This window comes from Helobdella robusta (assembly GCF_000326865.2).
Source record: "Helobdella robusta unplaced genomic scaffold HELROscaffold_2, whole genome shotgun sequence".
NCBI classification, from domain to species: domain Eukaryota; kingdom Metazoa; phylum Annelida; class Clitellata; order Rhynchobdellida; family Glossiphoniidae; genus Helobdella; species Helobdella robusta.
In genome coordinates this window covers 2,991,459-3,018,371 of record NW_008704083.1, presented here as the reverse complement: position 1 = coordinate 3,018,371, position 26,913 = coordinate 2,991,459, and the positions used below count along the sequence as shown (strand labels likewise).

Below are 26,913 nucleotides of genomic sequence, written 5' to 3'. Positions count from 1 at the left end.
AACATTGCTACGTTGTTGGTGGGATATTTATTTGTTCATGTCTTCGAATGTTTTTTTACGATATGCAATAAGTTACCATAAAGGTTCGTCTCATAGAAAAAATTAAAAAACATTGAAAATAAATTTTAAATTATTTTTTATTTTAAAAAATAATTAGAATTTTGTAACTAATGTGGTTTTTCAGAATTTATTAACAAATCAATTTTTGATTTTTGCAAGCTTCATAACTTTCTTTTGAAACTATTCAAATATATAAAGAGTTTAAAAATACACTAGCAGGAAATTTCAAATATCTCTTGTTTTGTCTGAAAAACAAGATTCAGTCAAAATTTCATCATACACAGTCAAAATTTCATCATTTCAACCAATCAACATTAAACTATTTTCTAATGTTGTCACTTAATTCATGGTCGTAAAAATGGTTTTCTAGCATGTTGTTTTTTAAGATCTGAACGAGCAGCCTTCCACGTCGTAAGTGGACGAGGAGAAACATTTCAATTCGAAGTTATCAATAATTTCGCTAGACGGAGTTTTGTTATCGTTGTTGGTAGCTGCATTATTATTATAAACAGTTGCGAATTTGTTGTTGAAACTTTTTGAATTCATGTTGGGATTGGTGTCGGGATTGATGTTGGGATTAGTGTTGAGATAAGTGTTGGGATTGGTGTTGGGATTGATGATGGGATTGATGTTGGGATAGATGTTGGGATTGATGTTGGGATTGATGTTAGGATTGATGCTGAGATTGTTGTTTGAATGGATGTTGAGATTGTTGTTTGGATGGATGTTTGGATTGATGATGGGATTGATGTTGGGATGGATGTTGGGATTGATGTTAGGATTGATGTTGAGATTGATGTTGAGATTGTTGTTTGGATGGATGTTGAGATTATTGTTTGGATGGATGTTTGGATTGATGTTGGGATGGATGTTGGGATGGATGTTATTTATGCACATTGGATTTACTGGCATCATCATGTTAGACGAACTGCTTTTTAAATTCTCGTTACTTGTAACTGTGGCAAGTTTTTTGTCAATATTATTATTATTGTTAGTGCTGATTATGTTGTTTATATTTTCTAAATTATCATTAATGCTGCAGTTAATGATGCTATTATTGCTATCGTTATTTCTTTTGTTGATTTTGATGAAAGTGGAGTTGTTGAATTCCCGGTCAACTTTTTCATCATTCTCGCTATGATACGTCATAGTTTTGTGCTGGTCTCCGGAACTTCTCTGGTCGGAACTAAGGTTGTTGTCAGTATTGAAGATCAAATCCGAATGAATGTTTGTTGAATGGTCTTTGTTTTTGTTCAAACGAACGTGTGAGTTTTTACAATCATTCGCTAATAGCTGATCCACAGTGTGGGTGGGGTTTACCGGATTGTCAGGAATGCTGTCTATTTTTATGACATTAATATTGTTGTCAATGTTGTTGTGAAAATCGTTGAATTGGCTATCAATTTTGATATTCGATTGAAAGTTAATGCAATCCTTGTTACCAATATCAATCGCTTTGTCGATTTTGTCGTTGCTGCTGTTGCACGTTGAACACAATTTGGCACAGTGGACGCAACTGCATTCATTATTCACGGCAAAACACCTTTCCACGTGTTCGCTGCAGGGTTGAACGAAGAATATGGCGCACTCTTCTTTCGCATCACAATTTGTTCCGACGTTTTCTTGCAAACACTGACGGCAACAACTAACTTCTCTTCTCGCACAGCATCTCCCACTGTTGAACTTACAATTATTTTCGCTGCATACGTTTTGCAGGTCAGCGGCGTTGTAGTAGGCCAACTCGGCGCAATCCACGTTGAAGCAATCGTCCTGCTCGAAACAGTCCTCCTGGTATGTTGGTAACGGTTCTGAATGAGTGTCACGTGAGTCGCCGTAGACAGAATCATAAATTTCTTGCAGGTCCTCCTTGTTAAAAAGTGGAGAATCGCGTTCAGGTTTGATGGAGGATGATGACGAGAAAAGAGTTGCTTCGTTTTCATAATACTCTTCAGCTGCCAAAACATTTTCTTTAACGTTGGCTGTAGCGAGGTAGAGTTCCGACGTGTTCGTGTCGTAATATTCGTCGTCCTCGCCACACGTGCGACGCTCCGCCACCTGTTTGTTGTAGCGTTTTGTAAAGTTCGTGATGCATGAGACGAGGAAGATGAGCAGACAGACTGCCAAGCCTATTGAAACCGCTATTGTTGGACCCACATTTCTGAATATATGAAATAAATATGCATACAAAATAATATAATCGTTCTAAATTTTTTGTCATGCAAATTTAACGAAATTAGAACCGATTCATTTACATTTTAAAATTCGCCTTTGATGCCAGCAACAAAGTATTCTAATAACCACACATTGTCATTAATGTTACTATAATTAGATTAATTAGATCCTGATGTTTTTTTTGCATAGAATCGGCCATCCACGCGACTACAACATCCACTTTGAATGGTTACATCTTCATTTTAGGTAGCCACCTATTTCTGTGCATGAACAACAAAACAATAGGAAACGAAACATTGAAGCGACTGAGCAACCAACCTGAATCCCGCGGTGTAGACATCTTGGGTGAGTTTCGTAACTACAACTGTGCAATTAATTTTCAGGTTGTTCAAACGTTTGTTGTCTCTTTCGTCATTATTGAGATAACTGCTGTGATAATTGTTGTTATCTGTTTGCGCCATTAGGCAGAACTCGTATGTTGAACCTGGTGTCAAGTCATTAGCTGTGAACGATCGCATGTAATGTTTTATCTCAATTGTATGTGCACGTGGTGGAGATGATGACAACCTGGAAAATCCGGCTAATGATGATAAAGATGATGATGATGAAGAGGAGGACGACTTTGACGCTGATGATAACGACGACGATGATGATGCTGGTGGTGAGTGAAGATGGGGATGAAATTGTGGCTGTCTAGCTGACTGCACGACAAAGTGGCTGATGATGTGATGCATAGAAGAGGGAGGGTCGAAGTGATGGGAGAGATGTGCAGATGGATGGAGGGGATGATGCATCATCAGTGTTGTTGTTGTGATTGATGGTGTTGCTATGATTGTTGGTGTTATTGGGATTGTTATGTTTGTTTTTTTCGTTGGTAATGGTGCAACTTTTACATTTGTTGTAGTTGTCGATGTTGATTGTGAAAAAGTACTCATTATTAGCTTGGAGCTAGATGTTGTTGATTGTTGATTTGTTGTTGCTTCAGCTGTTGGCATGTTATTGTTATGGTATATTATTTTTGTTGTCGTTAGCATTGTTTCTGTTTTGTTCATATTTCTGTCAATGTCAACACCAGAATTGTTTTCAGCTTTCTTGCTTGCATCTAATATTTCCACCAAATTAGATGCATTGTGTTCACTCATCGACGTTTTGATTGGCTCATTACCTAGCCAATCTACATCTCTTACATCTTCAACGTCATTAACGTCAGTCCTGTTGGTGTTTCCAGACTGGTTGAGACTGTGCTTCATTTTTTTCGGGCCATTTTTTCTGTCATCTGTAAGTGTAATGTTAGCAGCAGTTGTGGTTACACTTGCAGATGCGTGTTGGCGATCAGACGGTGGATGGCGAACGTGTCTCGAAGCATCACCATTGATATGTGAGTAAAAAATCTGATAGCGTTTGCTAGCGTCCAGATGAGTCCAAGTGACTGTCACCGAGGTGTCTGATATGCGCAGAATTAATAAGTTACCAGAAAGTTTTTCAACTGTCACGACGACCCTCTGTTTTGCTGACACTGGAGATGTTGTTGACGTTGTTGATGATGTTGATGATGAAGATTTCGATGATAAAGAGGACATTATTGTAGACAATGATAATGAGAAAGATGATGACAATGACGGTTGTGGTGACGTTGTTAACAATGTTGAAGCTGATATGAAGAGCGCGTTCTCATTGTTGTCAGTTGATGTTGATGTATTTGTGGCAGGCAGATTGGTCGATGTTATCAGCCAATTAACTGAGGCTGGATTGTTTTGCGTCGCGTTTTTGGGAGACAATGTCGATGATGATGGCAATGATAACAGTGATGAAGATGATGACGACAACGATGAAGATGATGACGCTGGGTGTTGGTTGACAGCCACACACTCGTAAACACCCTGGTGCTCCAGTTGAATGGAAGGGATGTGTAGATGGCTGGAGGGCAGCAGTTGATTCTTCGAAAGGTTCCAAATTTGTATAAATATTTCGATTAGAAAAATAGTTTAAAAATTATTTATATACAAAAATACATACATTTAAATTTAAACTTTTAAAAACATTTGAAATTTTGATAAAAATTCAGTTTAAAATTGTAGAGTAAAAATTGAAATAATTAAAATTAAAATTAATTAAAATCATATCTCAGTAAAACAGATGATTGGGATTTTTATTATTTTCTCAAAAAAATATATTTAATTTTTATTTAAATTGTTATAATTTTTCAGTAATAGAAAAATTATTGTCAAAAAACTTTGCCACCATTGTCATCTACAGCCTGGACAACAAAATTAGTTAGTGGTCCATCATAAAACTAATCAAGCAAAACTATTGGGAGCACAGGAAGTAGGTAATCAGCTCTCCTCATTAAACACCACGTGACCAGCAAGCAGCTAATCATAATCACTTGCAAGCAGTGACATGCAAGCTGCTGTGCCTCTGCTTCGCGTCAATATGGCGTTCTGCTGTCAGCTGTTTGTCACTATGATGAAGTTTTTCAAACGTACTTCTAATGTATGTGATATACATCCATGTTTGTGTTTGTGAAAAATTAATAACTTTTTGATCATTTGATTTTGGTTTTAGTTGTGGATTAATTTTGAAATTTAATAAAAAAAAACAGGTTGACGATGTAAATCGAAACATGAAAAGAACTGTTTCATCATTTTATAAAAACAACAATCTAAAACAAATTGATGAAACAATTGCAATCCATTTTGCAGATGCGCGACAGTCCGCAGAACAATGTACTCTCCTCGACAGCCAAATATTTGCAACAACGTGTACTTCTCCATTCCCATGCAAGATATGTACGGGTTTCATTCATTTTTTGGTTGATTTTAAGTAGCGTCACATTATTATTATTTTTTATGTGATGAAAATTTTTGATAATGATCATTATTTTTTGTGACGAGCACTGACCGAAGCCTTTGTAAGGTTCGCATGTTTCAAACTCGTTAGAACTGCTTCTCATTCGTTTCTTCTGCATTTTGTTTCGCATAATATTTTATCGTAGCCAACTTCAACAAAAATGTTTCATAAGATGTGTTGAGTTTTAAATTTTTGTTATTTATTTTTTTTTGCACTGCCCTGTTTTTTATTTCAATTGATTCATTTCATCGTCGTTGATTTACTGATATTTATTTTTGACAAAAAATTTAACTAACCAGCCAAACTTTTTCACGCAACATTGAACATATTTGAAAATGATATTGGTATTCATCTTCTGTTGAACTAAAAAATACAGCACAGCTCAGTAATTTGAAGAGAAATATTTCAAAGCGACCAGGCCTAAAAGATTTTGTATCGTGGGAAACTTCAAAACAGAATATTTCGGTCGGTTCTGAATTATGAATTTTATACAATTTTCGAACGCTAAACCCATTGAAACCGGGAAAATTATCAGAATAAACCATTAAGGTATACGAATAACTTATATTTTGACCGAAGAATTAACGATGTTTTGAATTTATAAACAGCTGTGAATGAATAAATTAACGAATAAATGAAAAAATAAAATAATATAAGAATGAGTTGACTAAAGTTAGTTTAAGAACGGTTTAATAATATTCTCGACCTAAAGATTTAATATTTACCTTTAAAGAGGCAATCAAGCTATATTTGCGTTAATGTTCATCAATTTCGGCCGTGTAAAAAAATCCCCATATCAGCGCGTTTGGCTGCATGCCCCGCAAAGTTGAGAACTTGTAATTTTTTCAAGTTTCGTAGTAAGTTAAACAGAGTTCTCAAATTCGGAATGTTTGCGACTGTGATTTGCAGATGCAAAATTGTTTGTGAGTTTTGTAGTCTATAAACAACAAAAGCGTGAATGTTTTCATGTTCCTTTCGCTAGAAGAACGACCCTGGATTTGAACTGCAGCACTCTAGCAGCCACTGTCGATTGCATGCCTCGGTCGTCATTCTGAGAGCTCTGTTTTATAAATTGCATGCTGAATTGTCCGGATTAAAGTGCGTTTGGTTAAAATCCTATTTTTGAACGTGGCTGCATAAATGATGATGTATGATGTTGCATGGTGCTACATGATGTTACGTGATGTTGCAGGATGTTGCTGCTCCGTGCTGTGTAAAACTAATCTGACGTGCAACTGACAAGCAAGTAGCACGCAACTAACATACTAGCATGCAACGAATACGCAACTAACATGAGGGGAGAATGATCTTTAACTTTTTCACTATAATTGTTTGTAACTGTTGATGCAAAAACCACAAGTAACATGCAATCAATACGTAAGTAACACGCAACTCACACGTAACAGACACGCAAATCTACTAGCTGATCTTTCGATTCCGATAAACAGTTGAAATGATTGAATGGTTAAACATCATTTACGAAATCTCTGTGATTAACTTTTAATGCACGCAGTATTATAATTATTATAATTTTTGATGTAACACGCACAACTAACAAGCAACTGACACGCAAATAACACGCAACTGACGAGTAACAAACATGTAAGAACATAACACATAACGATGTCATTCAGCTGGTTCGTTTTGAAATTGGGTTTTGAGTTACCTTCAAGTATCATAGTGCGATTAACTTTTAGAAATTATTCTTCAGTATAAGAGTTGAATTGTACACTAAAAAAGCGTAATAACCAAGCAACGAGCAGAATAAGTGATGCGACATACCCACAAACAGGAATGAGAAATAATGCCCCTCCGGAAATATGAAACGTTTGTGTTGTTTCGATGTGTAGATAACCTGCATTGGTTATTAACAACGATGGAACAAATACGTGGAATGCATCATTGCTCTGCCTACATCATGTCGCTGGATGGAATGCCTTCGCTGTGAGGTTGACATCATTCAAATCAGGACTTAATAAGACTCCCTGATTATCATAAAGAACGCGCATAAATTGTGGCAACACCATTTGTTTTGTACTTTTTGTTGCGCTGTTTGTGTGTGTGTGTGTGTGTCCTACTGTCTAACATTTTGGACAAAAACGAAACGAAACGAAAACACTTCTTGTAAATATAAATTATTTTTTCTTTTTACACACACGCACACACACACACACACACACACACACACACACACACACACACACACACACACATGCAAGGTACGTAGCCGCAGCGTCATCAACTACAACGACAACATCTGACATAAACAATTGAAAGAAATTGAAGCAGCATGGCGGTGCTGACGTCAGCCATGCGTGATCACGTGAGTTGTTGTTATTGGATGGAGGTGTCGTGCTGGCTACTGATGTTTTGTTTTCATTTCGTTATGTTGCACGCAGCTTGCACGTCTTAATTTATTTATTTATTTATTTATCTATCTATCTATTTATTCATTCTTTGTTTTAGTTATTTCATCTTTGTTTTAACTCTTGTAACTGGAATAAGAGTAAGCATGAAGTTTCCACACCATGACTTGTTTTCATTTAACGACATGAAGACTATCAACATGCGAAAATGAGAATGAAATTTGTTAGAAACTTCAATTTATGCTGGAGAAAAAAGTTATCAAGTTGAAAAAGATTGGTGTCGTCCAGATTTCCCTTTATTTCAATTTTTTGCTCGGTTGAAAAAGATTTGGAAATTATTTTAATGGTTAAAAGTTTTAATTGAAGCCGTAAATTGAAGTAATGAATTGAAGTAATGAATTGAAGTAATGAATAGCAGGAATGAACCAAAGCAAAGAATCAAAGTATCAACACTAAAAATTGTTAAGAAAAATGAAAATACTAGAATGGCAGCAACTACAACAACAACAAACCTCAACCACAACAACAACAACAGCAGCAACAACAACAATAGCAACAACAACAACAACAGCAACCACAACAACAACCACAATAGCAACAAAGAAAACAAAACATTAAAAAAACAAAAGCATGGAAATACATCGATAAATCTTACAACAAGCAAGCAAGACATAAAATAATCATGACCAAAATGGTTATTTAATTGAATTGCCAGTGCAAAAATATTATTGGCGCAAGCACAGCACAGATGCTTGCACACACTCGCTCTCCCAACGCATATAATTATGTTCAGACGCCAGGAGAGGGTAGGGTAGGCGTTTCAATACATTATTAATTTATAATTGCTGCTGCTGTGTGTTCTGTGGTTATCTCATGTTGCAGACGCAATTATGAGGCAATAATTGCCACCATAAAATAGAATTGATGTAAAATAATAATGCTGTCTTGTAGTTGTCGGTGGTGGTGGTGCCTGTGCCTGTTCGGTGAGGACGATTGTCTTGTTGTATTGGTAACAGTTTATTTTATCGTTGTTGATGTTATTGTTGTTGATGTAATTGTTGTTAATGTTGTTGTTGTTGGTGAAATTGTTATTGTTGATGTAATTGAATATTAAAAAATTAAAACAATATAAAATTTTTAACGATCGACAAATAAACTTGATCAAAGTTTTATGCCCTTCTGCAGTTTAAACATTACTATTTGTCAGGCAAATATGTTAAATGTAAAAAACACTGAGCCAACATTTTTCAAGAGTGGGCATGAATATATCGTTCACAAATATAAAAATGGAAATTCCTAGTCGCATAAACACTTATTTATTTATTGTACACACACACACACACACACACACACACACACACACACACACACACACACACACACACACACACACGTCTATCTTTGCGTATGCCGGAAAATCATTTGTTGAAATTTTTTGTAGTCTGTGATCGTTTTGTAAAATAAGTAATATTTCAGAGTTCTGCAACACAAGCAACTTACACGAACACATGTGAACTAGCCCATCATACACTTTTGCCATCGCGGGCAACACACCGCACTTTTCCCCGTGGTCATTAGAGAAAATGTGAATCAACTATATATATGAATATATAGTTGGTGTTTGCTTCAATTGGAATGGACAGAAGTTCATCTTTTAAATACCTCATTCCTGATGTTATGTAAAAATGTTTTAAAATATCGTTCATAAAAAATTATTATACCATAAAAATTCAATAACAAAATTATTTACATGCAGGCAATGACCCAGGTGTTATCCAAATTTTAATATGAATAATTTTATGACTGTTTTAGCATTATCAAATGTCCCTATTTATAAGTTCACATCTGTGAACGAATATGCAAATGAAACAATGTTTTCATCAGAAGCTTATAGCGTGTAGCCAGAATTCGTATCTTTACCTATACTACAACGTAGACGCATGTAAGTAAAACAATTTCAAGAACACTAGGTTTTGTACAATTTTATCTAAATCACTTTTTTTAGTTTGCAAATATTAAAAGTATGTTTAACTAGTTTAATAGCACCACCACACACCAGACTACATCATACAACACTCACCACTTGATATCACACCACCACACATCACTACACCACCACACATCACATTACACAACATCATAAAATAAAACTCTTTTCAGATTATTGACATTTTTTGCAGTCAGCAAAATTGAAAAGACTTTTCGGTTCGTTCTTTTTATGCAAAAAATTCATCCATAGAAGTAAGCATTCCATTGCATACATATGCGGCTTGAGCAGGTTGGCAGGTCGGCGAATTCAGAGGGCCCCCGAAACCTTAGGATCCCCGAAACGTGCTATCTAAAAAGTTTGTTTGCAAAACGGTAACAAAGACAAAGGTTAAAATTATAAACTCAGTAATCTTTTACTAAAAAATTGCACAAACACACACATCACACACACACACACACACGGTGTGAATAAAATCGTTTGTCTTGGGATGAAATTTTTATCTTGATTCGAATGCTAATTTGATAATTATGTTTTTTAACGTTGACGAAGGTTGTGTGTGGTAGTTTTGATTGGTAGTAGTAGAGAGCAGGTGACATAATAGTATTTTTTTCTATTTTCTTAAATAATCTGGAATGGAGTGTGTTAAATATTTGAATAACAGTAGGATAAGATAAAGGTAGATGAAGCAAATCAGTTTTTTGATGAGAGATTATAGTTGTTGAAGTTGTTGTCGTGTAGCGAAGCCAGACCGGAAAGAAGCTGGACGAAGTGTTTTGAGTGAGTGGAGTGATGTTCAGAAAAGCCCAAACAAGGAATGGCGACGTTGCTGTAATCTATATTTTATTTGATATTTTCCAGGCCTAGAGTCTCATTCAAACAAACAAATATGGAGATTGCCACGCCTTGAAGGAGAAAGTAAAAAGTTTTAATGAAACAACATTTTATGAAAAATTTTTGAAAAATGGTTGACAGAAAATATGGCCCCGACCTTGTGGAATTCTCAAATGAATTTCCTGACAAAATATTATTAACAGTAACTCTAAGATTTTTGGGCTGATTGAAATATTTAACAACCGAATTTGTCCAGCAGTCATTTTTTTCATAAATTTTTTGGCCCTTTCAATTAGAGCTATAACAAGCAATTTTTTGTTGGGTTGACTTTTAACAAATCTTTCAATTTCACGGCATTAGATTCTTCGAAAAAGTAAGAACAGAGTATGAGTGGAGCCAACAAAGATAGCCAGTTAAATCTACAACTCAATTAAATTTATCAAAAAAACCTCGTAATGCAAAATCAAGGTATAAACCCTCAAGAGAATGATAAAACATTAGAAAAATTAGAAATTTTGACCAAAAAAGCGAGCTTTATCAATGTTTTTCCATGAACAAAACAAGTTGTTAATTTTTACTGATTGTTTATTAATAAGTAGAAATAGGGAAAGTCATTGTTATGAAACTGAAATCGGACATTACACCTGTGGGTGAATAGTGCATGAAGTTGGGATGACAGTCAGGAGTAGCGAGTAAATGAAGCATGCCACCGTGTATAGTACATGGGAATTAATCCTATTGGTTAAATTAAAAGATGAAAAAATATGAAGGAGTTTGACAGAAAAATTGTCATCCAGTTTCTTAACATGGGTATTTAAGTCATCAGCTACAATGATATTGCTTATTGTTGGCAAGAAGGGAAACATTATCAAATAATAAAAATGACTCATGAAAACACTGCTGAGATAGGTCTGACTAAGGACGAGACAATGCTAATAAGAGTAATGATGAATTATTGAATACGAGTGTAATAGCGACAACTTCATATGAGGTCTATTTTTCTAATCTGAAAGAATTCAAAATTTTATTCCACCACGATTATGGTCGTCAAACCGTGAAAATTCAACAAATTTGAAATTAGGTGGCCTGGCCAATCCAACTGAAAGCAATCAGACGAGAGATGCCAGGACTCTGTTGAGACCAAAATAACCAAATTTTCAACGATAATCCCACAAACATGAATATATTTATTAATAATGAACCTAATGTTGAGCAGGCCAATATGAAAAAACCAATTGTAAACTAGCCAAATGATTCCTTCTTTTATAAAACGAACAACCGCCAATAGCCGGGCTTGCCCTTCACCCGGTATGTTATCTTGAAAAAAATCTTCAAATCGAACAAAACCAAAAAATATCTTATCGATTTTTGTTAAGCCAAAAGAACGTCCATATTTCCATATGAATATAATGAGATGCAATAATTTTTCTGCTGTAATAATCTTATAATAGCTAGATGTTTATGAAAAAACTGAATTTATTGCGATGGTCATAATCGAGATCATTATCAGGAGCAAGCAAGAGTCCGACCATAAAACAAGAGCTCGATGACCGATATGCTGGATTAAACGTGTATAATGATGTACGATTGCGAGGTTTCTCTTTTAACACCTGCCGTGTATATAATGTTTCAGCGTTTAAATGCTTCCAGAAAGGTCCGTTGATGTAAATAAAATGTGGTTTGCAGTCTGCATCATTTCTCTTTTGTTTTTCTGCAAATGAATCCATGAATATGTTACATAAATTTGTGGCTTGATACATGCGGATGGAATTATTTGTGTGTGATTGTTCTCTGCAAATGAAAAATATCAGGTTTTTTTTAACTTCCAAATTATTCGTCAAATTACTGAAGATAAAAATAATTAAAGTATCTTGTATTATGTAGAATAGGTTCAAGTAACATTTTTTTTTATTTAGTAACAGTACAGCATTGCAGTGCAGTGCAATATATTGAAATTTATCTATTGAACAACAAAAACTATCTAGCTAGAACAGGGGTGGGCGAACTATTTAACATTTGAAGAGCCGCATATGTATTTAAATAGCAAATTTTTTCGACCTGGGGGAGAATTTTTTTAAGATTTGTGGCTCTTTTTTTAGGTTATAATGTCTGGCTGACATTCATTTTTTTGACGAAGAAGCTTTCGCGGGCCGCATAAAATAGCTTCGCGGGCCGTAGTTTGCCCACCCCAGGAGCTAGAGCAATTTATAACACGCTTCAATGTCGGTAACACATTTTATAATGATGAAACACGAGAAATCCATCGAACCATATAATTTCATCGCACTGATGAGGCTAACTTACTCTTTCTACCATTTGCAAAGAATAATTTTGAGCTTTCAAACTAACAAAAAAAATTCATGAAAATATCCACGCAAAAAGATTTATCAAAAGTGAAGGTGCGATATCGAACTATTGTCAAAGGTAGTTTTATTAATCGCACGTCAGATAGATACGCCAGCGAGATTAATTTGTTTTCCTTCCCGCACTGGATTTATCAATGACGGGAAACTTTCGCACAATTTTTGCAATTAAATTTTACATTTTTTTTGTTGATAAAAATGTTACAATTTTTTTTAGCTTCTGTTAAATTGTTATTGAAGTTGAATCACCATCGCTGAAGTTGCAGGAAGATTATTAAATTACCAAGTCATTGAAATAATTTATTTACTTTACTAGGAAAAATTTTTACAAAAAAAAATACATTATACACAATACATCAATGAATCATATTTAACTAATTTTATAATAAAACAAATAAAAAATTGTCCAAATTAAGCAGTTTTTAAAATTTTTTTAGATGTTTGTTTAATCTATTGATAAATTCGAGTAGCTTAAACTATGTGAACACAAACTCATAGATATAAACGTGTATATAAATTATAAGCTATAGAAACGTGAGCCTATATAGATAAAATTTTCTACTGAATGTGCAACATAAAACATTTCATGCGAATTACCAACCTTTTTTGATGAGCTGTCAAAGGTTTCATTAATGCGATCTTCCTCATAACTACCTCGGTTGATACCATTGTCGTATTGACCAGCCTCCAGTTTGATCCAGTATGTGATTGGAGTTGGTTGTCCGTAAGCCACGCAGTACATTTCAAGTTCTTCCGTCATTTTGATCCGAACGTTATCTTTCAAAAGACTTTTGATTATTTTAGGACCGCAGAAATTTGATTCGAGCTGTGACAAATTTGTCAAGCAAGAAGCATTAGAAAAATATATTTCCCTCTTCGATATGTTAAAAATTGTGAAATCACCAAATGATAGAGGGTGTTTTTGTTGAAGATGGCGTTTCGATGGCGTCAACTCGTTTATGGAATATCTTTCGCTCTCATTAATTAGGCTCCAGTCACGTGACTTCATCCAGCTCAGCGTGCAGTCACAGTCCAGCGGATTTTCTGAGAGATCTAAGTAAACTAACGAAGGCAGGTTCCTGATGATTCCATCCTGCAACGTCACCAAGAAACATCGCTTCAAATTCAAGGTGCGCAGACGAGGAAGATCTTTAAAAGCCTTGTGATCGATGTAGAGAAGCTGCTGGTTGTCATTTAGATTGATCTCTTTCAACGCTGTCATCTTCACAAAAGAGTATTCTCTAATTACTTTCAAATTTCCATTGTTATTTATGTTCAGCATTTTCAAAGTTGAACTGTTTGCAAAGGTGAAGGGTGCAATGGAGTTGAAATTGTTGAAACTTAAATCTAATATTTTTAAATTTTTCAAACTATTTTTAGCAAATGAGGTTGTACTGTTTGTAGATTTCCATTCAACGTTATCGTTAAAAATATCCATGTCATAGTCCCAGTAACTAGAATATTTATCATTTACACTGTCCTTGTAATTCAAATAATTAAAATTAGCATCAACACCGGAAGCATCGTTATAAAACTTCATGATTGGAATATTTTCCAACCAGTTTCCACTTAAGTTTAACGTCTTCAACCACAACAAATCATCAAACGCTCCATTATCAACATATTTTAGAGAATTGCGTGAAATATCAAAACTCAACAAGCCAGGTAGCCAATTTATCGTACTTTTTGAGACCACATGTACGTTATTCTGGCTTAAATTAAAATGAATAAGACTTCCGCGCAGTCCATTCAACCAGCGAGCGTCTGCCAAGCTGGCGATTCGATTGTTGGACAAGTCCAACCATTTCAATCCTCTGGTCAAGTTGTTGAATAAGTTATTGTGGATAATTTCAATATGGTTGTGAGATAAATCAATCCATTGAAGATTGGAAAGTTTAGAAAAAGTGTCTTCATGTAGGTAGACGATGTTGTTGTGGCTGGCATCTATCGACTGAATGGGGAGGAAGACATCGTGGCCTCCAATGATCATCTGACCTGTCGGGGTTGGTTTGGCTTATGTGAAAATTCTATTTCTAATGGTCGCTAGGCGAATCAACAAGAAAGTTATTAAAGATTGTCACCCGTGGTTATCATTGTGACGATCAGATGTAACACTATTCATTAATTTTACAGATCAAAATGGCAGTGAAATATTTTCACATATTGCTAATTTGTATTATTAAATAGAATTTAACAGCGTATGCATTTAAGAACACACTCCAAGAAATGAGATGACCTACCTAAATTTTCCACCCTGCAGTCACTGATGATCAATTTATTTAGATTCCTGTAGTCTCTCAACAGCGCCAAACTGCCGGGCAACAATTTGTTTCCACTCAGGTCCAACACCTGCGTTTGAAGGGGTATTCCAATTGGGGGCACATCTAAATCCATGTAAGTGCAGGAAACTTTTAACATTTTATTTTCCATTTTACCGTTGCTATCGCGTCGGTTTTCCTCGTTGTTTTTGTTTTTTTCATTGATGACGTCATCATTAGACTTGTTGATTTTGTTGCTACGGTTCAAAATGTAGTTGCACACGCACGGAGCAATACAGTTGAAGTTTTCCTGTATTGATGAAGATGATGGAGATAACAATGTTGTTGATGATAAAAGATAGAAAGAAAATGTTGATACAAGATATGAAGAAGTTGTGGTGGACGTAGCTGGTGGCGCTGTTGGCACATGGGATATCAAACTTTGTGGTAGTAAGAGGTCCCTAGAAATGTGTTGTGAGTCATCATGGTTCAAACCTGTTGAATCTTTGGTGTTTTCACTTGCAGAAGCTGACGATGATGACGTTGATGATATGGTTGATGTTGACAATAATAAGTTTGTTGTTGAATTACTTTTGTTTTCAATCATCGTGAAAGAAGATTGCACTGTTGATAACATAGATGGTGTAACGATCGAATCGTTGAAACCAACTTGAAGATTGCTGCTTGGATCCACTGGTTGGTAACCACAAATTGCGAAGTAAAAAATAAATTTAATGTTGATGTTGGAGACAAATCCATTGGATTTTCTTACATCATTCGCATCCATGATTGTCGCTCAGTTGAAATATCGAGTATTTGTTAGATGGCTCATGTTGATATGCTATTGGACGTGTTAATTATCAAGATATGTTCAGATTGTTCACATAAAACCCCCTTATCAATCTGTCAACAAAACGTTACTTGAATACGTACGATTGTTTATAAAAAATTTGGTAAACTAGTATTGATTATTTTGTTGTTTGGTGAAGGCTCTGATCTACGTTTGAACGTTGAAATTGATTTTCTAATTGTATATTTGATACAAATAAATAAATTTATATACATAAATTAAATTTATTCGCAAATTTTTTCACGATCGAACGTTTTCTTTTCAGGCAAAACAAATAAAAAACTGTTAGACAGAATTTTTAGAGACAAAAACTCAATTTAAAATTAAATTTGTTCGGATGGATGGCAGAATTGTTTTAATAAGGAAGGCTCGTGGTGAGCTTTTATATAGCACAGAGCGTGGACGAATATGCTGCTCTGCCAGACATCTTTGAGACATTACAGTGTATTGCATACATGCCGATAGCCATTCAAAGCACAAACGCACATAAATTATTTATTTGTTACAACAATAATTTTGGTGATGGTATGTTTTTGTAAAACGGCTGGATGGATTGCCAAAATATTTAGATAATCAATTGATAATTAATAATTACTTAGTATTTAATTAGTGGAGTTAGGGTTAGGGCAGGGGTGTGTTTGCATCAGGGAGTGGAAATTCGGTAGCGGCAACAATCCACGTGATGTCAAGCCATCAACTATCTGAAAAGGAAGAAGATGGCAAAATTCTATTGGTAACTGTTACAGTCTCACTCATAACAATAAGATTTGGCGAAGGTTTATAAAAAAACATTGGGTTTAATAGAAAACTTGTTTAAAAAGTGGAACAACGAAAATGCTTCGATTTTGATTTTTTACACATTTTTAACCATAATTTAAAGTTCTGGTTGTGCCTCTAAATGTTTCATCAGTATTATGGAAAAAATAGTGAAAATCTTCTTGTACCATGAATTTTTTGTTTATAAATTAATTTCTAGTTTGATATTAATTTGAGTTATGCAGTTTGAAAATCTTTTTAATTATTAAAAGTTCTTCATAGATGGAATGGTGCGCCATGGTTGCCAACTTAAGCCTACTTGCTTGCTTGTGTGTGGAGGTAACTGCTTGTGAAAAATAGTAGAGCTTCATTGTTATCTTGAAATTTAATAAAAATTAGTACATTGATTTATAATTTAACAAAAGAAACAATGCATGACAAGGTTAAAAAAATTTTTCAGAATATATTCAATTGTGAAGAAAGGAAATCACGACACAAATTGATGGCGTGTATGCAGATGCTTGTGTCCTGAAACGCCATTAAGCTGCATATGATTGATTTTCTTAAACTCCTGGCATAGTTGCTTAAATTAAACAAAATCCTCAAATTTAAATTTTAATTTTTATATGAACTGAATCAAGTGCACTGACAGAAACATTCAACCTCGCTCGAGCACTTGCAGAGACACAAAATAAAAAAACCTGAAGCTCTGACCACGCCTTCTCCTCCTCATCATCCTCATCTCCACCACAATCACCATCCTCATCTTTTTTTTACCATCTTTATCCTCATCATGCTCATCATCATCTTTGTTTTTACATCCTCACCTTCATCATCTTTTTCTTCATCTTCATCGTCATCATGATTATCGACATAATTTTGTTTACTATCTAGGCGATTATAAACGGTTCGAATTCAAATTTTGATAGGTTGTTTTAATTGAGTGAGGTTTATGAGTTGTCAACAAATTTATTTCATCTATTTCACGCTAGGTAGATTTATACTGTTCAGAATTTTATACTTTGTAAATTTCTAAATTTCCAAGAAACTTTGTATATTTATGATGACTATTAGCTTTTTTTAATTCATAAAAGTTGCGTCTGCAAAACAAGTCTTCACAAATGAATTTTTGTTAAAATAAAGGCCAATGGATGTCAGATGGAAGAGGACTGGCGTGCAATTAAGATTAAAAAACGGAAAGGAATGTTTTCAATTATTCAGCATAACCGACCTTTACGTTCCGCGTACCGTTAAACTGTCAATAGAATATGTATAAGAAAATTTTAAATAAACGTCAAGTTAAATTTTCATTATGAACATCGTGAAACATTGATGGAAAAAGAAAAAATAATTCTTGAAGAAGAAAAATTTGTTCAAAAAGCAAAAACATCAATCAATGAAGCAGGGACAGAAGAGCAATTTTGCATGAATCCCTCGTGAACAACAACATTATACTTACATGTACGTACATGCATCGTGTGTGTGTGTTCTGTCTGGTACTCACAACGCACATGTCATGTATTTATGTTTGGCTAACCAAACGTACGTCCTTCTTCTATATATGATATTAACAATAGACTCCGAAATAGTAAACTACTATAAATAGCTAGTATGTAGCTAATATATCGGCATCCGTGTACCAACACAACATGCATGTGTGCAGTCATGTACGTACTCACACCACGTATGTTACATTCGTTCATTCGTTCGTTCGTTCGTTCATTCGTTCATTCATTCATTCATTCATTCATTCATTCATTCATTCATTCATTCATTCATTCATTCATTCATTCATTCATTCATTCATTCATTCATTCATTCATTCATTCCCTACACTCCTCACGCAACAAGCATGGATGCATACGTACGAACGATATAGAGTTTGCGTGAATGAATAAAATACTGCATGAAAGAAATGAACAACATATAAAAAACATAAAGAAACACACATTTGTGTTAACGTACAAACATGTTCACACCCACACATGATGTATGTTCATAATTTGGTCCTAGGTTTGTGTAAACATTGGATGATTTTACGATAGTTACTGACTTAACAATTTGGCGGCAAATCTAGAGTTATTTTTAGGCCAAACAGTGAATCATACATGGACAATTTTTTTATGTGTTGCCCTTTATTGTTAGATTGTAAACATTTCTTAGACTCACTGTTGCTTTGCTACGCTTATATTCAACCTCCTAATGAAACAACGATGTCATTTCTTTGATTCATGTCATCGAATTGAAATCTTTTTGTCTCTATCAAATGCCTCGTTGATACTTCCCTGGAACGAATCCAATTGTGATACGATATCAAATATGACTTGCGTCACAAGTTACGCATAAAGTTTCTCACGCAGTCCTTTTGTGCTGCTGAGTCATGCTTTCAGTCCCGCAAAAATTGGCATTCTATAATTGATAGAATATCTTCTGCAAACGTATTTTAAAGAAGATTGCCGTTTGGCTGTTAACACGTGCGTGCGTTTGTTGTCTCTTCTAATCAAACTCGGAGTTCGTTTTTTTAATGAGAATATACATTTTATAGGTTTCAAGCTTTTTGCCTGAAACATAAAAACATCATAAATCAGGTTATTTATTAAAAACAAAAAATTTTAACTTGTAAAATAATTTTCTAATTGTTTTTAAATTTACTTTTTCATTCATAGTTCTTTGATTTTAAATTTTTTAATCTGTTTTAAAAGTTTCAACTGATTTTTGACACAAATGTGATTTTTTATATTTTCTAAAAAAAAGTATGGAAAATTTTAAAAGGCGAAACATTTCGCAACAATTCAGTCCAAGCTGTCACTTTGTGTGTTGTCTGCAGAACCAACTGGATTTATTATTATATTATATTATATTTTACTTTAATTTATTTTAATATTTATTAAATAATAAAAATCACTTGAAAAAATTTCACTTCTTTTTCATTTTTTCTGTATTTTAATTAAAAAAATCTCACTTCGATGTAGAAATTTTCATTGTTGGAATTAATTAACCCAACCCTGACGAGATCAGCGGAGTAGCGAGCACTTAAGAAGACGAACACGCAATATGTTGAACCTGCCTCACCTCACGCACGCCACATCACAAATTAATCAACATTCATTCATTGATCGACTAACAAAACGAACCTTTGCCTATTTTCAACCTTGGATTAAATTTTGTAATATATTGATTAGTTTGTATAAACTGCTGAATAAACTTTCTTAGTAAGATTTATTATTTATTATATGTTCTTATTCTAAGGCTTTCGATAAGGTACAGCATAAATGTTTGGCCTTAAAATTAGAGGCAAGTGGGATCACAGAAAACACACCAAAGTCGATTTCAAACTGGTTACAAAATTGACAACTGGCAAAAAAAGTTGGTGTTGGAGGAAGTTTTTCAAACTGGAGCAATGTTACAAGTGGGGTTCCTCAAGGATCCGTATTAGGACGGTTGCTATTTGTAATATACATCAATGATATTGCTATTGATATGGAAATAAAGCCTAAAATTTCAAAATTTGCAAATGACACTAAGTTGTGTGTTGTTGTAGACAACGATAAAGATATTGAAATTCTAGCATGCAATTTGCACAAAATATGTAAATGGGCTGAGGATTGGCAGATGGTATTCAACACTAACAAATGTTTAGTCGTACATATGGAAGCAAACAACAAGACAAGCGTATTTAAACTTGGAGATATACCACTTAAAAGTATAGTGGAGGAAAAGGATCTTGGGGTGATAAATCATCGGAATGGTAAGGTAGCGAGGCAATGCATCGAGGCAGCTAAAAGTGAAAACGGGACTCCGGGTATGATAAAAAAACAGTAAAAGCAGAGATATGATTGTCATATTGAACCTATATAAAGCATTGGTTCGACCTACGTTGGAGTACTGCGTTCAGCTTTGGAATCCAGACATACAAAAGGACAAACATGTGCATGAGAATATTCAAAGGAGAGCAACGAGAATGATGAAGGAGTGTCTCAAAATTACATATGAAGACAGATTAAAAGTTTGTGGATTGACAACATTAGAAAAGAGAAGAAGAGGAGATTTGATTCAGGCACACAAAATCATCACTATGGAGGAGGATTTAGAATAAGTGAAATTTTTTGAGCTTAAGATGAATAATAAAACAAGGCGGCATAAATATAAGATCTTAAAAAAAAGCTCAGGATCGATGAAGCAAAAGTTCTTTAGCTACAGATTTGTCAACGAGTGGAACAAACTGGGAGATGAAATAATATGCGCAGAGCTACTAATAACTTTAAAGCAAACTTGGCAAAAGTAGGATATAAAAAAAAGTCTCAGGGTGGTCCTGTAACAGACTTTTTGGATCACTATAAAAATCTTTGTTATGTTATATTATGTTATGTTATTCAATTTTAAGTTGTGAACTTTGTCATTTGAAACTGGTGAATCTAGAAAGGTCGGAGAGGCCAGCTTCATTAGCGTCATTTGTGATAAAAGTTAATAAAAGTCGTTGTTTTAACGAAACCACTACTGTTTTTGAAGAAAAAAGTGACATTATAAGCCTAAAAAAAGATTTAAAATAAAATTTTGACCACGTTACCAAAAATTTGTAAAACATTTCCTTAACAAATCTGTAAAAATTTCTTCCTTCCGGTCCTCAACTTTGATTATAAAATTTCCTCGGTCGTCAATTAAATTTTTTTTGAAATTTGAAATTTTCCCCTCGGTCGTCAAATGTTTTCCTCGAAAATCTTTGCTCTCATTTTTTCAAAAGTTGTCTGGACCCGCCACTGCACATAACAAACAAAAACTAACCCATACAGACCAGTCGGCTTACACCTACGCTTACCCGAGCATTCGGTACATTACGTCTGTTTGCGTGTCCAGTCTACCAAACCGAATCGTTTTATGTTTTCAAACTGATTCGCTTCATAAAAAACAATTTCAAACTCACGTGGTCATAAGACTAAACACGCTAACAATAATTGATACCATTTTATTGAGGTTTCATTAAATGGATTATGCTGATCAAGTCTTCCTGTCCAAATTATTTTCATAGTTACCAACCAGTTAAAACTTTTCAGAAGTTTTACTCACTCACTTTTTCATTCACTCATTCGCCCACTCATTCATTCACTCATCCACTCACCAACTCACTCATCCACTCACCAACTCACTCACTCACTCACTCACTCACTCACTCACTCACTCACTCACTCACTCACTCACTCACTCACTCACTCACTCACTCACTCACTCACTCACTCACTCACTCACTCACTCACTCACTCACTCACTCACTCACTCACTCACTCACTCACTCACTCACTCACTCACTCACTCACTCACTCACTCACTCACTCACTCACTCACTCACTCACTCACTCACTAACTCACTCACTCACTCACTTCCCAACACATTTTTTCTTGTTATCGGCATTTTTGCTCAGATGTTCGTTCTAAACCATCTGTTTATTTTTTGCAAATTCCGGTTTTTTTCAGCCGGGAATTAGATCTACCCTGCAATTTCCGCCACCAAACGTTATTTCAGGCAGGTCGTATATTACAATCTTTATAATACTAATTTGACGCTGTGTTGTGCAGGCGAGCTTCTTTTGATTTTGCGTGCTGGTGTTGTTTGCGTGGATGTGTGCCTGTCATTTGCTTTCCTTCGTATGTGTGAGATTGCTCGCTGCAGGAAGTGTGGCGAAAAGAATGTTGTGTTGTTGGTCTTTGTTTTAAAAATTTCCAAATTATATTCGTTGCGGCAAAGATGTTGTTCTGAAAGATGTTATGTCGCTGCTGTTGTTGTTGCTGTTGTTGTTGTTGTTGCTGTTGTTGCTGTTGTTGTTGCTGTTGTTGTTGTTGCTGCTGTTGTTGCTGTTGTTTTGAATGTCGATTCGTGCGTTAACTAATGTTATTGATGTCGTCAATTCGTTTCAGTTGGTCAGAAAACGTTTGGTCAACAGGGCTCATTCTCTTAACTCTAAGTTAAATCATTTCATTTCTGGCTGTTGTTGTCCTCATACATAGTTTATTATGCTGAATTTTTAGTTAAGTTCAAATTAAAATGTGTTCATGTGGCAAAACATCCTGTTAACGTTGCCAGCATGTCGTTGTTTATGTTGCCAACATTTTGTTAGTGTTGCCAGCATGTTGTTGTTAATATCGTCAACATGTTGTTGGTAATGTTGCCAACAAGATGTTGTTAATTTTGCTAACATGTTGTTGTTGATGTTGCCATCACGTTGTTGTTAATGTTGCAAACACAAATGCGTTTTATTGTTGATCAGAATAACTTTTGTTGAGCAGGATTATGTTATGTTCAACGCTAAACAATAATTTTTATCTCTTTAATGTGATTTTGTTCCAATTGTGTTTTAATACATTTGAATTGTCAATTACATTAACTTTCTGGAAGTTGCGTAACAATAACTGCTAATAACAGCAACCACTTTTTACGAGTTGTCCTATTTATACATGTGGTGTAGTAGTGTGGTTGTGACGTCATAGCGTGGTGTGGTTGCCACTTTAACATGTTGTGTTGACGTGTGGTTGTGGCGTCCTTGTGTGGCGTGGTAGTTTGTGGTTGTGACGTCACTTTCATTAATTTTTATCGTTTTTCACGCTGTGCTAAGATGCGTTGCCTCCGAAGAATGTGTTGATGCTCCTCTGCATGGCTGCGTGGTTGCTGTTGTACGTTCCGTTGTGACTGACTTGCAAGCGTATTGAAAAATATGGTACCATTGATTTGAATTAAGAATGTAGGGGCTCTGAATGTTGGTTTCTGCCAGAATTCTGGAACATCGCAAAAATATTACGATTTAATATAAGGCCACAGATCCGTTTTAGGCAAATCCACAATTAATTAATTATTGATAAAAAGAATCAAGTTTGAACTAGTAATAAAAACCTGAAATTTGAACAAATTAAATTTAAATAGCAGATATTTTTTTTGACCTGACTGAATGTTGTTAATATTGTTGGTATATGCGTTATTCTAAATTGATTGAGTTTGTAATTGGAGTGGAGTGTTTCTTGGTTGGTTGCGAGATATCTAATACTGAATCAACATAATTGATTTTCCTTCAAGTACACGTACAGCCTGGATGAGAATCTGCTAGATTCTAATCCGAACGAATTTAACTTCGGAACCAATATGTATCAAAATATTTTGGATTTCAAAGTCCTTAGTCCGTTCATTTCTTGCTTCAAAATAAGCATAGGTGGAATGGCAATTCAGTCAAATTCGGTTTACGGAAAATTCATCGTGGAAAATTCATCGTGGGAAAATTTATCGTGGAAAATTCATCGCGGGAAAATTCATCGTGGGGTAAAATTCATCGTTGGGTAAAATTCATCGTGGAAAATTCATCGTGGAAAAATTCATCGTGGGGTAAAATTCATCGTGGAAAAATTCATCGTGGTGGGGTAAAATTCACCATGGAGTGAAATTCATCGTATATATCGTATATAACATATAACGTATATAATATATACGTATAATATACAAATTATACTGTATTGGAGGTTATATCAATAGGCAACGTATAGCATCCATGCTTATTAATACTATTATTTGTATACCCTTAGTATGGTATATAAAATAGAAAATATATACAAAGGTGGACCGCGGACGTCGGACGTGTCTGAGTAAGTTAAGTAAAAGTCTATAATAAAATACTGTATGTGAAGTGTGTCAGAAATGAGGAAGTAGTTTTTGCATCACGATTCGCTAATCTTTGTGTAAAAATGTCACTAGAATTCGTGTACAGTGAAAAAGGAAAAAGAAAATTAATTGACTCAGGTCACTTGTTCGTAAAAGATGCGGCTACAGAAGAAAAAACTTTCTGGAAATGTGATCAATATCAAAATCTTGTATGTCGGGCACGTTTGCATACTCGTCATGACAAAATTGTAAAGAGAGTCGGTGAACATAACCACGCAGGAAATGCTGCTCGGGTCGAAGTTGTTAAGGTTGTGAATCAAATGAAAAATGATGCTAGGGAAACGCAGGATGTTCCTCAACGAATTATCACCAATTCTTTTATTAGCCTTTCTCAGGCGGCTTCTGGCCTAATGCCAAATATTTCTATACTTAAAAAGACTATTCGAAATACCAGGCGTCTTGCTGATCGTGCACCACCGAATCCAAATTCTTTGGTGGACCTAGTCATCCCTAATGACTATCAAATTACACACCATGATGATCAATTTCTTATGTTTGATAGCAATGATGGTCTTAACCAGTGGAAGCTCAATCTGTTTTAGACTATTTTGAGGACACTTGGATTGGAAGACCTAATCGGCGTCAACAACGCAGACCTCCACGTTTTGCATACGACCTGTGAAACTGCTACAATGCTGCTCTCAATGGCTTGCCAAAAACCAACAATTTCTGCGAAGGGTGGCACAGAGCCTTTAGTGAGCTAATTGGAGCTAGCCATCCAACAGTATGGAAATTCATTTCATCCTTGAAAGACGAACAAGCTTTAAATGAAGGAAAAATAGAACAGTATGTTGCTGGTGCCAATCCGCCTCCAAGCAAAAAGGTTTATCGAGACATGGCAGTTCGAATTAAACGTATAGTACAAGATTACGATAACCGTGATAGAATGGATTATCTTCGTGAATTGGCCCATAATTTTAACTTCTAGGCGCATCTCTCTTGACATACTTGCAAATTTTCATTGACATGGTTGAATTTCATTGACATTTTCATTGACATGATTTCATTGACATGGTTGCAAAATAAACACATTTTTGAGTTGAGTTGTTTTAAATTTCATTACAGAAAAGGTTAAGGATAGAAAAGTCCTCAAACTACGTATTTATAATCTACAACATTCATGGGGTGTGTAAGGTGTGTAATTGCAAAAACTGTTTTTCACAATAAATTTTACCCCACTATGAATTTTCCCCCTCGAAGAATTTTCCCCCACGATAAATTTTTCCACGATGAATTTTCCCCCACGATGAATTTTCCCACGATGAATTTTCCCCCACGATGAATTTTCCCACGATGAATTTTCCCACGTTGAATTTTCCCTCACGATGAATTTTCCCACGATGAATTTGCCACGATGAATTTTCCACGATGAATTTTCCGGACACCGTCAAATTCATCTAATATTGTTATTTGATGTTTGATTTGTCAACAAAGTAATTTTTCTAAATTAAAATAAAAAAAATTGAGACACCAGATAACGTGGTGGTGTTTTTAATGCAACAGTAGAAAAATAATTTGAATAATTTTTATTAAAAATATTTAAACAAATAACACAAATAACTAATTTAGGCCACCTTTTTAAAAGAAAAATTTCAAAACATTTTTCATTAAATAGTTTTTATTAATTTGAAAACTTTGTGATATTTTAAAATTTATTTGTAAAATTTGATTGAAAGATGTAAAAAGCGAAACTCCAGCAAACCAAAGATTTTTTTTTTTTTATTTTTTTTTAGAATAGATTCTGCTATTTGTTTTGCTGCGGTTCTGCGTTCTATTTGATTCGTGTTTTGTGTCAAAATTGGAAATTTAAAAAGAACATTATGTCATAAATGAACAAACTTGAACTAATGTGAATTGTGCTCCCAGCATTTTTTAAATTATTCTCGACATACGAGCGATGTTGAAAATAATTCGTTGTTGCATGTTGTATCGTGTTGTTATTTTTGCTGCCGAGATGATTATTGATTTGGCGACTGACAGTTGATGGCCGATGTCTTCGAGTAATGAGGATATATTTCGGGTCATCTCACATGTTCGTCCTCCTAATTATTCACTCTGTCCGTTTATATTTTACTTCTTGGTACATCCATTACAATTTTCATACAGAAATATCTTCTTCAAATAATTAAAATTTTACAAATTTATATTCCAAATTTAAATTCTTAAGCGTCTACTAATGAAATAATTGATTCTTCCTCAAACAATTCCATCAAACAAACCAGCCATAATAAAAAAGTGAACGGCAGTACAAAACATGAAACTCCGCGTGAGACATTCAGGCTGTTCTCATTAGGAAAGTTTATTTTGCGTAAATAATTGCTCCGTTATTGCCTTTAACACATTCGCGCCTCCTCCATTACAAAATGCTGTCGGTGGTTAGTGGGGCAGCTGTTGGTGGTTAGTGAAGCGGCTGTCGGTGGTTAGTGGGGCGGCTGTCGGTTGTTAGTGAAGAGGCTGTCGGTGGTTAGTGGGGCGGCTGTCGGTGGTTAGTTAAGCGGCTGTTGGTGGTTAGTGGGGCAGCAGACGTACGCTACGACATCATGTGCTTCGTGCACTTTAAGCTTCCACAACCATCAATCTGCGTTGGAAGAGAACTTCGTATTGATAGTATTGATATTAAATAATTGCAAACATGACAAGTAGACCGGAAGTGTGATTACATTAATATGTCAAAATTATATATATATATATATATATATAAATATATATATAACAAATTAT

General features: G+C 34.8%; 3 protein-coding genes across 3 annotated transcripts; 1 reads left to right on the top strand and 2 right to left on the bottom strand.

Annotated features, from left to right (window-relative positions):
• Positions 1-441: 441 nt before the first annotated feature.
• On the bottom strand, positions 442-5,200 carry HELRODRAFT_160219 (hypothetical protein; the record flags this gene model as incomplete). The annotated part of the gene is made up of 5 exons (XM_009017206.1): positions 442-2,218; positions 2,551-2,734; positions 3,305-4,169; positions 4,719-4,720; positions 5,134-5,200. 5 exons carry the CDS (start codon positions 5,198-5,200, stop codon positions 442-444), a joined length of 2,895 nt encoding a protein of 964 aa, XP_009015454.1.
• Positions 5,201-13,671: 8,471 nt separating this feature from the next.
• On the bottom strand, positions 13,672-15,050 carry HELRODRAFT_133376 (hypothetical protein; the record flags this gene model as incomplete). The annotated part of the gene is made up of 3 exons (XM_009017205.1): positions 13,672-14,002; positions 14,240-14,627; positions 14,945-15,050. Coding segments are annotated over 3 exons (825 nt in total), but the record flags the coding sequence as incomplete, so codon positions are not given.
• A 9,165-nt stretch (positions 15,051-24,215) lies between these two features.
• On the top strand, positions 24,216-25,120 carry HELRODRAFT_160216 (hypothetical protein; the record flags this gene model as incomplete). Its single annotated transcript, XM_009017204.1, has 2 exons — positions 24,216-24,702; positions 24,870-25,120. The coding sequence occupies 2 exons, from the start codon at positions 24,216-24,218 to the stop codon at positions 25,118-25,120; spliced, it is 738 nt and encodes a 245-aa protein (XP_009015452.1).
• Between the last annotated feature and the right edge of the window lie 1,793 nt (positions 25,121-26,913).